Source organism: Cannabis sativa, chromosome 5 (genome assembly GCF_029168945.1).
Source record: "Cannabis sativa cultivar Pink pepper isolate KNU-18-1 chromosome 5, ASM2916894v1, whole genome shotgun sequence".
NCBI lineage: Eukaryota > Viridiplantae > Streptophyta > Magnoliopsida > Rosales > Cannabaceae > Cannabis > Cannabis sativa.
The window spans coordinates 74,085,622-74,101,062 of NC_083605.1; the positions used below are offsets into that span (position 1 = coordinate 74,085,622).

The 15,441-nt window shown below is 35.4% G+C and overlaps 1 protein-coding gene across 1 annotated transcript; it reads right to left on the bottom strand.

The window, feature by feature from the left end:
• Nucleotides 1–7,452, bottom strand: LOC133038027 (uncharacterized). The gene is made up of 9 exons (XM_061115983.1): nt 7,197–7,452; nt 4,316–6,970; nt 4,139–4,242; nt 3,943–4,012; nt 2,819–3,628; nt 1,868–2,070; nt 1,389–1,521; nt 850–1,056; nt 1–679 (listed from the first exon to the last, which is right to left on the bottom strand). Exons 1-9 carry the CDS (start codon nt 7,356–7,358, stop codon nt 536–538), a joined length of 4,488 nt encoding a protein of 1,495 aa, XP_060971966.1. The 5' UTR covers nt 7,359–7,452; the 3' UTR covers nt 1–535.
• Nucleotides 7,453–15,441: the final 7,989 nt, after the last annotated feature.

The window sequence follows — 15,441 nt, forward strand, 5'->3', positions numbered from 1 at the left end:
TCACAAAGAAAAAGGAATAAGCCTCATCAAACTTATTCAACTTCATTACTTTTAGGAATCTCAACTCTGTACATTTAATTTGTAAAAATGAATGTACTTGAATGAACGACCCTCATTAACTCTTCCAAACCCGACAAAGGAAAACAAACAAATGAATACATTTCAATTTGTGAAATCTGTGTTGAATTCACTAATGCTACCGGAGACAGAGAGAGAAAGACATCATATTTATCTATGAAATTAAGAAATAAGAATAAATGGCATAGCTATAAAGATATCATATGGATACATATACATATATATATATATATAGCCTGAGAAAACCAAAATTGCAGGCCGGGAAGTGCTACTCAGCAAGAAATGTTTTCTTATTTGTTTTGCTTTGCTCATACACAAGAAGAGTAGTGAACAGAAATATTCACCTGTTAATTGCACTTGCAGAGTGCTCGTCTCATCGTGACCATGCCTTGTAAAATGTACTTGATGTCGCCAACCTATTTCGTATGTCATTCTGTCCACTGCTACTGCTGGATACTTATAACTGATAAGTGCCCAACTCATGACCATGCCTTGTAAGAAGTACTTTCCGTTCGCCAACCCATTCTAACCGGTAAGAAAGGTCCATGTTATGAATCAGCAATTTCAAATTATCCGGATTATTTGAAACCTTTGGATTGTCCTGCAAAAGATGGAGGGGGCATTGTTAAGGAATGATTTCATATTGAATGGATTTATATGACAAAGACTTATTTTGCAGTCTACTTATTTCGAAGTATGAAAATACAATAAAACTATAAAGTAGAAGTTATAACAGTATACGGTAATCTCAGAAGTTAGGTCGAGGACTACCTGAAAATCTACTTGTCTATCCTGTTCCATTACGCTTGCCATTATACTTGATCTAGAAGAATTAGGTGAGAATCCCTCCCATGGTGGCACAAAGATCAATTTGGTACACTGGACAGGGACTAAGTTCCGGCTCAGTTTCTCCCACCAAACTGATCCTAGAGACCACCATCTGATCATCAATCCATGTTCAGAAAACGCCACCAGTCCCTACATTATTTAAGAAATTAAGTAAAGGCAGAGAAGACACTTTGAAGTAGATACATTCTACTAATTTAACATTAAAGCTTTAAGGGGTTTGCGATATTCACATGCGGGAGGATCATAGATAGTATAGAATGAAACTTTTCAGCATATAAAACAGAAGTAGAACAAATAAAACATGATATTAACCAGCAAGACAGTAAGAAAAGGCACAGGTCTTCCCTTTGAAACTGAAATTTGATAACCAAGAAGAAACTAGTGAACAGACAAGTTGATGACCAATAAAAGATTCAAGAACCAGTATTACACTGAAGTATGGGAATCTAACAAAGCTATACCTCTCCATCAGGCGAAAAGCTCAAAGCTGAAATGGCAGTGGCTAAGACTGTTTCTGATGCTGCCCCTGCTGCTGCAAGCAAAGTTGGAAGTCCAGGAGGTCCACTTGCATCCAGTACCTTTATCTTGAGCACACTACAGTGTAGAAGAGTAATGAAGTCAGTTGATCAAACAGCAATGATTTCAATTTCGCTAGTATACATTGGCAAGGTTAGTAAGTGAAAAAATCCCAATCAAGAAGCACATTGAGATATTATTTACTTAATGAAGTAAGAAATCAAGTTTTGCACATTGAGGCTCATTCACATATATACATCATTGATGTAGACAAACAAAATATATTTTATATATAAATAAGTATAAAAGATTTTACCTGTACAAAATTATAAGGTCATGAATTCCTAAACACTGAGTGGTGATATCTTTTAAAACAGCTTCTATTTTATAAAGAAGTAAAAATCCTGTAGGATTTGTTGAATACCTCTGCAAATCATAGACACGAATGCTAGCACTTTTGATCTCTCCAATAACATCACCTACAGCCAATCTGGTCCACGAGTCATTAATAGCCACCATAGGGAATGCATGTACAACTTCCTTTAGTGCAGTCATTGAACTTTGAAAGCAAGTTTTACGCATAACTGAATTACTAGGGTCCATGGTTTGTAAAATAAAGTTAACAACCTGCACATCAATCCAATTGTCAAATAGTGTTTGCTGCTGAGTAGATTGAGTTCAGAAATTCCGAGAAAGAAACGCCAATGCAACAAGAACAATTAATTATTGTTAACACAAACAAGAAAGAGTTGGGCACTTTTAATAGCATGTGAGGATAAATGAACATGGCAACTAATTAAAAGAAAAGAAATGATCATGACGGAACATCTAATATGGAGATGCAGACATCAGAATTTATGTCACATAAATATAACGATTATATTACAAAACATTGAGTAGACCAAAGATCCACCTATATGCAGATTCTTTCACTACCCTCTTCCTATTAGTTTTCTATTGTAATTCTGGTTACACCAAATGGCAATCAAGCATCTAAAGGGCTTGTCCCGGACCCAAAATAAGAAAACATGTATTTAGCTCTTTTAATCTATGAGAACAATGTTGAAAATATCAGCCAAAGAAAAGCAACTTCCACATCACTAGTTCCTCCAAAAATGTAATTATAAAAATACTAGTCAGTTACTACTACATCCACATCCAAAACCAGACAAACAGAAGTGCCAATTTATTGGATAAGTCGTAACAAAAAATTGTGCCGCATAGAACAATTTAAGAAATGACGGTTTTTTTTATTTAGTTTCAAACTGTGATACAAAATTTTGATGATCCTGCATTAAAGAAATCGTCCTTCTTTGCATTCTAATTTTAAAATGACGAGGGAAGTATATTTGCCAATAAATCTGGTAGAACAAACCTTATCAAGGTGTTGAGCTAGGCTTCTTGGAGAGATACGCATAACCCTAATGAGAGTCATGAGAGATACTAGATGAACTGAAGAATCAGATGCAGTTGACCAAATTTGACTTTCTATAACACTTAAGTAAGCCGGTGCATCAGCCATAGCCAAACTAGGAAGGAGAGTCCCAACCAAAGTCTCACGGATGGCATTTGGTGCAGCTGACTTTTGTGCAGCTAAGCTAGCTGATGGACCACTCACACATTCTATCTGGAAGAAAATATCTCCAATCAACCGAGGAATTTCTGAACTAATGCAGGGTTTCCATGTGGTCTCCATACCTTCAGCAAGGAGCTCAGCTGCTGTGCAGCTGTATTTGTCATTCATGGCCATCACCAGCTTCATAAGTGGATGAACCACCAGCTTGGCAAGACAAGGCTTTACAAGAGTTGGATACCAAATAGCCAATGCCGCTGCTACAATAATATGAGAAGTCATTGCATCTTGGCTGGTTCCCCCAACACAAGAAATCCAATCCTGCATTTCATATGATTCAAGCCATGCCAATATGTCAGATTGCTCTACCTCACATATCGCTTGTGTGTCCATCACTTGTTCTGTATACAATGTATTAGCAAGTGTTTCTTCTGCTTGTACATTTAAAGTTCCATCTTCACTAGGATCAGAGAGGCGATTCATATTTGCACGATTGGTTGCCTTCTGACTGCATAAGGGATGTGGAATTGCCCGTGAAGCAGCACAGTGGAATAAAGTACGTGCAGCCATACGTACATGCTCACTTTCATCTTGCCAGAAACTCACCAAGAGCTGGAGAGAGTGAGAGGGGATAAAAAACACATGAGATAATCATAGTATTTAATTGACAAACTGTAGAAGTTCAAACTTCCATATCTCAAGAGCTTAAATAATTCACTAATACTGATTTGGTAGCTATTTATATTATATATATAAATCATTTTTCACAACTAGGATTAACTCTACACATTTATGGTTACATAGTCAATACAAGAAAGCAGCATAATGAGCAATTCAGAGTTAGTTGGCTCTCATTCTTGGATAGTAGACTACGTTATGCAAAACTCAAGGTAAGAATATAAAAAAGCATAAGAACATGAAGCTACCTGAAGTAAGGGTGGCTTTATGTCTGGAAATTTGTCAGCAAAGCTTCTAGTATAGAATGCTGCTAAAGAACTGCATAACATGCCAATCAAAGTTATAACATGCACATGCCTAAAACAGTTACAGCTAGTCTAAATTTTTGTCAGAAAAGTATCATACATGATATTTTCAATTCACATGTATGAAACTAGCAACCACCTGCTGGCAGATGAAGTGGAATGCGACAAGCTAATCATTCGTTGGGCGAGAGATAACATTGTCAAGGACCTCATTGCACAAAACTCAGAAGATGATTTCCAAAGCTGAAATTTCATTTTCAGTATGAGAAACAATAAGAGACCAAATAATAAATTATGTTTTGAAAATTCAAAGTACCTCAAGAATTGCAGTCAAATCAGGAAAGGCCAATGTTAAAGATCCTTTGTCACCTTGCAAACCAGAAGCCACAATAAAATTATTTGGTCTCTCAAGCTTCATGTCGGTAAGAAGCAAATAATCAAGCTTAGGATCCACATCCCACAAGTGCAAAAATGACAAGCTAAATCGAACTAAGCATTCTTCTAGTGACCTAATCCAATCAAGCTCATTTGTAGCTTCATTTGATGTACTATCTGTGTCAAATACATTTTTCGAACTCATTTGTTGAGGACTTGATGTCTCAGCTACTTGCTCCCTCACCTTGTCATTCTTAGGAGTTCGGTTTCCATTTTCCATGGTGTCATGCTTTTGATAATTAAACATTAGTGATGCAAGGTCAAAACTTAGAGTTGCAATTCCAGGGAAAGGGCAAGAGCAATTTACAGCATACTTGTTACTGCGAATGATAATTGGTTTATCTTTCCCAGCATGTCGTTGAGAAATATTCCGTGCAACTATGCTTTTAGGTGAAGTCACCAATTTCTCTAACTTATTCAAATGAGGGTTGGAAGAGCTTCCATCTTCAATAATTGGAAGAAGTAAGGAGGAAACTGAGGTATTTTCATTAAGTATGGTGCCTGATATAGAACTCTTGCTTATACCCTTACAAAAATGTTCAAACGCTGACTGTGATGTTGTCCCGTGAATGACCCGCTCTTGAGCACCCGTCTTTACATCCCAGATATATAAAATGTCATTAGCATCACTAGTTCCAAAATTATTTGGGATGAGACATGCAATATAACCTCTTGCGCCATCCCATACGATTTTTGCAGGGTAGTTGGGATGTCCAGGAAACATTCTCTCCACTCTCAATGTTTGAAAAGAAGCAAGAGCAACACACAAATCTTCCCCGACTGAAAGAAAACAATTACTCCATGGATGTTCAGTGCTAATTGGGGGAGGAATTATTTGGCGCACCGGAGCGACATGATGATGCATTACAGAAATAACATTTCCAGTGTCAAGATCCCATATGCGAACTGTGCAATCCATGCTTCCAGACACTAAAACCTTATTGAAACTTGATCCTTTGACGGTACCAACCATATGATGAGCAGCCAAACATAGTACAGCTCCAGTGTGCCCTAAAAAGTTCTGTCTAGACAAATGGGAAGTAATTGCAGAATGTGGACTTTCACCATGAAAATCTAGCCCATCAAGCAAATCAAACCGCACAACTTCTATTTTCCCACTAAGAAATCCATATACAATAGCATAAGGAACAAAGGAAGTCTCGGAAATAACCATGGAAGAAGACACAACTTGTTGCTTACTAGCAACATTATGACTACCCATGTCTAGATCTATATTGTTTACCTTTTTTATACTTTGAACAGCATATTTACCAGAAGATATTTCGGTGTCATTTCCATCAAAACCCTCAGTTTCACAAATTGAATTAGAAGGCTTAGTCCAATCAACAAAAGAAGAAGCTTGTCCATGAATTCTGAAACTAAAGGACAAGTTTCCATTCTCATCATGTTTTCGACATGGTGAATATATTGTAACAAATGGTTTCCAATGTACAGGTTCTTCAGCATTAACACCAACTGATTCTATCCGAAGAACATAATGGTTCAATTGAATAAAGGAAGTTGATAGTCTCATATCTTGGGAACGAGGACTAAATGGTATCTCATAGAGAGGCTTAGATGTAAAGACATCATTCAAATATGTAATCAAGTACACTACCAAACCACCTCTATTATTCCAAACAGCAAACTCCATTTCATGTATTCCATAGGGTTCTTCAATATTCAACATAGGTTTATCATCTTCCCTTTTCAAAAACATACACCCTGCAACATGCGATGTAGAATCACCGTCTGCACAAAAGAAATTGTCTACAAAAGAGATCTCTCCAATTGTAGTACCACTGTCTAATAGTTTGAATATGCAATGACTATTTAGAACAAAAGCAATAATGTTCCTACTAAATGTCATTGACATGATCAGTCCTCCTTCACTTATACCATCTGCCGAAACAATCATTTCCAGTTGAGAAGAGTTGTTTGGCGAACCAGTATCACGCTCTGTCTCTTCTTGAAGATCCTTTTCTATTGGCAACATCTGCAATCGGCCTAATGAATCAGACAACAGCACAGAGTGCTTTTCCTCTTCCTTGTTTAAGGAAACTACAGCCATATATTTCAATGACCCAATGGATAAATTCCCACGAAAAACCTTTTGCACTATGGTAAGAGTGTATGTATCAACAATAACTACAGCACACTTAGCACCTTTCTTATTCTGAGACTCCTCACTATCCGCCGAAACATCCCCCAACACAGTAGAATCATCAGCAAAACAGCATGAAATACATACATACTGCGGCTTAGAGTCCAATGTCCTCACCATGGATAGGCTTCCCACCCAAGGAGGCAACTTCCGTCTCCGCCTGCAATGTCCACTACCTCTGCTCCAAACGCACAATACACCATCAGAACATGCACTGATTAAGGCATCACCATCACCACGGCTAGAATTGGCTGTTGAATGATCAGACAAATATTTATCTGCGGCCTTTCCCGAAACTACAACAGGATTGCAAATGTCAAGTTCTGCTATTGGTGCAGCATGACCACACAACATAGCTGTTGGTTTAAACTCCTGTTCAAATGAGTTCTAAATTACACAAATGCAAATTCCATAAATAAATTAACGAAAACTAACCAAAATAGTCATTGTTCTAGCAAATTGCTTAACGGAGTCTTCACTTCTATATTAGCATATTCGTTCTTGTTCTTGAGCATTGGCCATGGCATAAGAGTGATATGAAGAAACTAATTTCTGCTATATTCAGTTCAAACTGAGTTCGAGAGCGGGTTAGAATTACCTGACTGGAATCGTCGTTGGAGGAGGAGAGGCTCCACCAGATGATGGAGCCATCAGATCCGCCGGTATAGAGCGTCGGAGGATGATTAAGCACGGTGGTTGCCGTGACTTGGTGAGACGGAATGGTGTCCGGCCATATGCAAGCTACGGATCGGCATCTCATGACTCAGTGAGTCGTGGCGAGTCGGGATCACATGAGAGATGGTCACTGTAAAACTGGTTGAGAAAAGATCGAGTTCAGTTCTTTCTTCTGGCTACGTCGTCAACAACCTTCCGGCCTCTAAATGGGCTCACTACTGCAGCCCAATAAGGTAATTGGGCTAGAAATCCTGGAACTTGGGCCGTAAAGAGCTGAGATGAAAAAGGGAAATTTAGATGGTATACTAACTTTTGCTATTTTTTACAAAAATACTGCCAGGCGGTATTTTTTACTTTTTTACTGTATTTTTTTATAAGTTTCATACTACAGTATACTGTGTTAAGTTTTCACTCGTGTTCTACTGGTGTTTTTTAGTTGTTCTACTGTTGTTTTGAGTTGTTCTGCTTTGTATTTTACTGGTTTTTTTATAAAAACACAGTATTTTTGAAAAGATTTCTGTGTGAAAATATTTTTGTAAAAGTTAATCCAAATTCTAGTATTTTTGTAAGTTTCCCAATGAAAAATGACCTAAAAATTGTAGGGATAATTAGATAGATAAGACACCATTTTTTTTTTGTAAAAAAATTATGGTGCCGTTTGGTAATACTTTTGTCTTCTAATTTTTTAATCATAAAATGAAAGTTAAATTTTTTTTTTTAAAAATTTTGTTTTTGAAAAACGAAAATGCGTTCAGTAACCACTTTTGTTTTTCAAATTTAAAAACAGAAAACAAAAGTGTGTTCTTTAAAGTTCATTTTCATTTTTTGATTTTATTTACGTCGAGTCTAGGTCCGAGGTTGGATTTGGGTTCAAGTCAGAGGACGGGTTCAGCGCCAGGACCGTGGGGGGATTCGGGTCCGGGTCATAATCCAAGTCCAAGATATTGATTAAGAGAAAAAAAAAAGCTGTTTAAAAAAATATTGAAAGTGATTTTTTTTAAAAAAAATTTTGATTCTCAATTAAAAAAATTGAAAAATAAAAACAGTTTTATAGAACATGTTTTTGAAAAATATTTTCACTTTTTCAATTTTAAAAATAAAAAACTGATTAAAAAAGTATTACCAAACGGCACCATACAACACGAAAACAACATAAAAGTAACAAGAAAATAGCATCTAAATAAGATCAAAACAACAACAAAAAATAACATACAGATAACAAAAAATCAACAACAAATTAACAAGAGTACAACATAAAAATACCGTATTTTCTGTAAATAAAATCAAAAAAATCGTAAAAATATTTAAAATTCCGTGAAATTGTATTTTTTGTTATAAATATTAATAATTACGTGGATGTTCAAATCTTTTATTTATTACCATGAATTGTAATCAACATTCCTCTTTTCCTTAGTTTCCCTTTTTCTTAGTTTCTTAATATCTCACTCTTGTATTTGTATAAATAGGGGTTCACCCCATTGGAAAAACAACTCAGAAATTCTCATTCACTTTCTCTTTCTCTCTTCATCTTCTTCTTCTTTCTTCTCATCTATTTTATATTATTTTATAACACGTTATCAGCACGAGTCTCTGCCCAAGCTTCAAGCATGAGTCTCTGTCTAAGACCCGATGTAAGTATTTTGTTAAAGTTCTTGAATTGTTTCAAAGTCACGATACACTAAATATATATTTATATATATACTCATCTGACTGAAACAATTTCAAGAATCATTTGGTTTCCTTTTTCTTTTTATCTATATATCTATATATTATATGTATGTATATGTTTTTATATATTTATTATTAATTTCATATATATATTATGTTTATTATCATTCATAATATTAACAATATATGTGTGCCGATGATATGATAGAGAAAATCTATATAAATTATACATATATCCAAAAGATTATGTATTATCGATAAAATATTGCATATATCCTAAAGATTATGCATCATCGATAAAATATTGCATATATCCTGAAGATTATGCATCATCGATAAAAAATTGTATATATCCTGAAGATTATGCATCCTCGATAAAATATTACATATATCCTGATGATTATGCGTCCTCAATAAAATCTTGCATATATCCTGAAGATTATGCAAACGTAATATTCATTATATAGTTGATGGATATATAATGAAAGAGATGAATACATATTTATATATATGTTCTTGTATTCTTTGAGGACAATGAAAAGTAATCTAATATCGATATAGATTTTGACAAACATTTCCTGAAGTAAATGTTTTATATTTGTCAAAAAAAATGATTGTATTTATGTGAATACAACTAAAGAATCATTAAAAATGATTATTATTGATGCAATTTTATAGTGGGTTTTGAATATCCAAAAAGAATGTTAAGAAAATTGCATTGAAACATCAAAGTATAAGAATAACAATGAGCATGACTAATGTTATTTAAATACATGAGGCATGTATTTATTGTTCATCATTCCCTGCAGAGAATGATACGAATTGAAGTCAATTACTTTTAAAGATTCCTCGTATTAGTCATGTTATTATACATTGTTATTACTTGCAATGTTAGAAATTATTGAATCTGACATATATTAAAGATTAAATTTTGCATACATTTTGGAGACTATGCAAAAATTGCATTCATATATTCTTTGAAATATCGTAAAAGAAATTGTTGAATAATTTCTTATATTTTTATGGATGAACAAGTAATAAATTTTTAAGAAATTTATAATAATGTTCTACTTGTTCAACGTCATTCCCCGAAGTGAATGTAATGATTTTAAATAATCAATGACATTATTTACTACTCAAATATTTCCAGAAAAAAGTGGAAACAACCAAAAGATGAGATACCACACACAATCAAAGTGCATGAAATCTATATATCATGTGTGGAATTGAATAATAGTGGTCGCGTACCTGTAGTACGGACACACTTATAATCAAGATAAAAGTATACTCGATTATTTAATAGAATGTGAATTGTACAAACTTATTGTACATTTAGAATATTTAAATATCATTTCCTAAAGAGAATGAATAGGCATGAAATTCTATTTCAAAGAATATAGATTTCACATATATTGGTAATGCCAGAAGCAAATTAATATATACATATTTTATTATTTCTTGAAATCAATAGTTTCAAACTATTGTTGGTACATGATATGTAAATATATATATATAGTTACTATATAATTCAGTTTGCATATTCCCAAAAGTGGATATATAATTTACTAATATTTGTTAGTGATCCAATATAATCAAAGTGATAAAGAATCACAAAATGATTAGTTGAAAAGCTTCCTGAAGAAGTCTTACATACAATTGCTACTTTGAGCAGTAAAATGTCTTTGTATGTACCTAGATGTGTAACTTTTATCTAATTATGAAAGTGATAATAAATAACTTATTATATGTACTTGTTGTACATTTAAATATATAATATATCAAGTCATGATAATTAGACTGATGAATAGTCTATTAATAAATTAGACGACTTGTTAAAAAAATATCAGGAAAAATGAATGATATGTTATGGTTATATCTATTTGACCATTACAATAACATGATGAAGTTGTCATGTATCTTTTAAATTATACACATCATTGAATTGATGATAGTGATTCCTGAAGAGTGTATGTGTTTTGGAGAATAATATAATTATATTATTCGTGTATATAAAAATGAAACTTGTAATGATTATGTTGTAATGAATTTACATTACATTTTGAAAGTTTCATTGAAATACAAATTATAGTGAACCTGAAGTTCATGAATTGAATTATTTTGACATGATCAATCATATGCAATAAATTGTCAAAGAATTTGACTAAATTTTGTTGAAGAACCAGAAGATTCTTCTCATTGTTAATTTATAAGGCTCAAAAGAAGAATGTGCATATATTTGCACATAGAAAATATTTAAATTATATTTCCTTAACAATCTTGAGCTATTGTTAGATTTTTATTGCATAGTTTCTTATCAATGTGATAAGATTATATAATCATGCATTTACAAAATGTGTAAATTTATGTATTTCTAATTATACACGTATGACTCATTCTTAGAAATGAATTAAGTTCATAAGGATTGAACTTGAAACTGAAGTTTATTGAACCTAAAGTTCAATGTCATATAGTATATATGAGTTTAAACAAATATTGATTCATTGTGATATACTGAAATCCCTACAGGTACATTAATATTATTAGATATCACAATTTTTAAAAATTCTCTCGATCAGGGGGAGAGAAGCAGTTGGGATGATGATAATTTTTGAAAAATGATCCTTGCACAAATTATATAAGAACAATATAGTTCAAAATGATATATACCAACTGCAAATCAATATTATTCAAAGTTGAGATAGAATGAGTTGAAAACGCCTGAAGCGTAAATGAACAATGTAGAAATTATTAATAAATGTTCATTTGATTTGCCCTGAAGCTGTAAAGACCGCCTATGAATAATACTTTATATATTATTAATTATTTAAGGTTATGTATTAATAATTATGATGTGCATATTTTAGAAATATATTTTATATAACATATGTGTTTTTATGCTATTTTATACTTAATTACCTAATTTTTGTGATTGTGTCCGGAAGCTGTGGAAAGCGACGTTGGGCCTAGAGGGTTGCATTTTATAATTTTAATTTATTATCGGGATATTATCGTTATTTGGTAGAGGCGCTAGAATTTTCGGGGATTAATATTGGACCATTTTGCCCTTGAGGGTTTATAATTAATTTATTAGGGTCAAGGGGCATTTAAGTCTTTTCCTCTTTATTTTGGCTTGTAGTAGACATTTGAATACAGCCATATATTATATTGAATTAGAAGATAAACTTGAGGAAGGTTTATGGTGAAGGGAAATTAGGAAAAAAACTAAAGGAAAAATCCTCAATTCTACTCTCTCTCTCTCTTTCGAACCATCATCCCAGCAAGGAGAGGATTTGCTTCTCTGTTTAAGTTTCTAATCTCAGCAAGTTATTGAACACTTTGAATCAAGGTAACCCTCTTAATTTTCTATTGAAGTTTTAGTTGAATTTTGAGTTAAGCTAGGTGAAATTAGGTTGAATTGAGGGGCTGTATATGTTTACTCAGTTTGAATTCAAGTGCTGAAGTTAAATTATGGCTATTCCTACTGTTTTAAACTAGATTTAAGCCCTAGGGTGTTGAATTATTCAAGCTAGAGTTTAGGAACCTAAGTTAGGTCATCAATGGTGTTTTTGGAATTTGATTGAATTGTGGAGTTTTGTTGATTGGAACTGGTATATTTTAGTGTATACAGGTATTCTGGAGAGTTTCACAAGATTTGGGTTGGATTTGAGGTTGTGGGGTTGGAATTTTGGTTCCCAGACCAGAACCGGAATTCCGGTTCCTGGGAGCCTGCGTCAACCGGTCGACCGGTTGGTCCCAGGAACCGGACTTCGGTTGGGAACCGGCCTGCCGGTTGGGGTTTTTTCCCGAACCCTAGTTTTTCCCGTTTTTAAGTATTTTAGGGTATTGGCATCCTTTTCATCGATAGGGTTAAGCTTAGTTTGTATTTTAAATCCTCGATAAGTGTTGTAGCGAGTCTCTCATCGGTTTTTGAACGTTATGGTTTAGGGCCCTGTAAAACGTCGAGCTGCACTTCCACTCAGGCTGACCGGCACACTTGAGCAAGGAACGAGGTAAGATAGCGTAAGAATATTTATATATATGAATGTTTATGCTTGTTTTGAATGTTATTATAAGTACGGTGTTACCAACACGAGTACCTAGGGTACGTCGTGTTCGTGGTACAACACTTAGTAATTCTCGGGAGTACAATCAGGGCTCTACCAACACAAGTATAGAGTTGATACTTTAGTGCATTTGGTATAGTAGTCGTACTACCCTTAAGAACGTTCTTAATCATTTGGTGAGCTTCGTTGTTAGGCTCAGGGCAGCTTGATCATAAAGCTGGCATCGTGCTACTTTTATATTTCTTGCATATCTTACTGAGTCTGTTGACTCATCAGTTTGCTACCTTGTGTAGGTAAAGGAAAAGCAAAGCTGGAGGAACAGTGAGGTGGAACTCGGCATGATTGTACATATTGCGGCAGTGCAACCTGGAGGGTTTCGGTTTATAAATATCTTGGAGTCTGTATTTTGAAGACGCATGTCCGCAAAGCTTTAAAAAAAATATATATATGTATATGTAATAGTAAAATACTTTTAATCCAAATTTTGATACTCGGGATCCCGATCCATATATTTATTAATATATAAATTATTAGAGTTATTTTCCGAGTTTATTATTATTAAAATACGGACGTTACAGTTTGGTATCAGAGCCACCGGGTTGTTCACTGAAGACCGTCAAGATATGTACAATCAAGGCCAGTGTCGAGTTCAACTCACGGTTCCGTAAGCTTTATTTCTTTTGCAAACTGTTTTAAGATATGTGGTGCTGTGTATATGATTAAATAAGATGTTTTAAATATTAATTGCGGTCCTGAAAACATTTGACCACTGTCTGACCTACGTGCCTTGTGGGTTCGCAGGCTAAGTCCTAAATAATGGACGACCAGCGAAACGTCAGAAGGCAGGGTGAGTTGGTTGAGACCGGAGGTGGTCAGGGTGGTAGAAATCCCCAAAACCCCCGTGGACGCGGTAGAGGCCGCGGTCGAGTTCCGAGAGGTGGACAGGAGAATCCACCTCAGGCCCCTGTTGATTGGGAACAAAGGTTTGCTGAAATGCAAACTAGAATTGAGCAACAAGAAGAAGAGATCCGGCGACTCAGGCAACGGGATGCCCCTGTTGAGCCTCCCCTGCAACCGGCTGTTGCAGTTCCTGCAGCCCCTGCGGTGCCAGCTGAGCAACATGTTGCTGGTAACCGCATGGAACCTTTGTATGAGAGATTTAGAAAGCAAGCGCCTCCAGTATTTTTGGGAGGCCCTGATGTGTTAAAAGCTGAGCAGTGGTTGACTGTTATTGAGAAAATATTGAACTTTATGGGAGTTGCTGGAAATGATAGGGTGGCATGTGCCACGTTCCAATTTCAGGAGGATGCCCTGATTTGGTGGGAAATGGTATCCCTTACTAGGGATGTAACTAGAATGACCTGGGAAGAGTTCCGAGAATTGTTTAATGCCAAGTATTACAACGAGGCAGTCCGCAGTGCAAAGCGGAAGGAATTTATAGAGTTGGTACAAGGTGAGGGAATGTCAGTGACCGAGTATACCACCAAGTTTGACCGCTTGGCCAAGTTGGCCTCCGGAATTGTACCAACAGATTTCAGCAAGAAAGAAAAATATTTGGCTGGGCTGAATGCCAAAATCAGACATGACTTGGTTATTACAACAAGTGATACCACAACCTATGCAGAAATGGTTGATAAGGCTCTTCGGGCTGAAGGAGCAGTTAAATTTTTACAAGAAACCCGAGAGTCTTCTGGGGTTGGTAGGGCTACTACTCTCCCTATATCGGGTCCTGAGAAAGAGAGTGGGGGTTCCACTTTTGAACAGAAGAAAAGAACTTTTCCATCTTCGGGGAGTTCAGGGCAAGATAAAAGGTTTCGAGGAAACCAGAATAGAGGAGGACGTCAGACTTATTCTTATCCTGAGTGTCCGCGTTGCAAGAAGCATCATCCCGGGGTTTGTAACCGGAGAGCCTGTTTTCAGTGTGGTTCGGTGGGACATCTCAGGAAAGACTGCCCTCAGTTGAAGAAAGAGGAACCAAAGCCCGAGGTCAAACCTGTGCCTGCACCTGCTCGTGTTTTTGCTATAACTCAGGCAGATGCTGCTGCCAGTCCTTCAGTAGTTACAGGTCAGCTTCTAATCAATGGTTTTGTTTATACTGTTTTATTTGATTCGGGTGCTACTCGGTCTTATGTATCATCAAGACTTCTTGATCAATTTGATAGACCTAGTGAGATTCTCGAGACGGGGTTTGGAACCCTGTTGCCTAATGGGGAAGTAATTATTTCAAGAAAGTGGATTAGATCAGTAATAATTAGAGTTGAAGATAGAGAATTGAGTGTTGATCTCGTAGAGTTACCACTGGCCGAATTTGATATTATACTTGGTATGGACTTTTTGTCCAAATACTCTGCTAGTATTGATTGTAAACGAAAAATGGTGACTTTTGAACCGGAAAATGAGGAACCTTTTGTTTTTGTTGGCTCGGTCCAAGGTTCT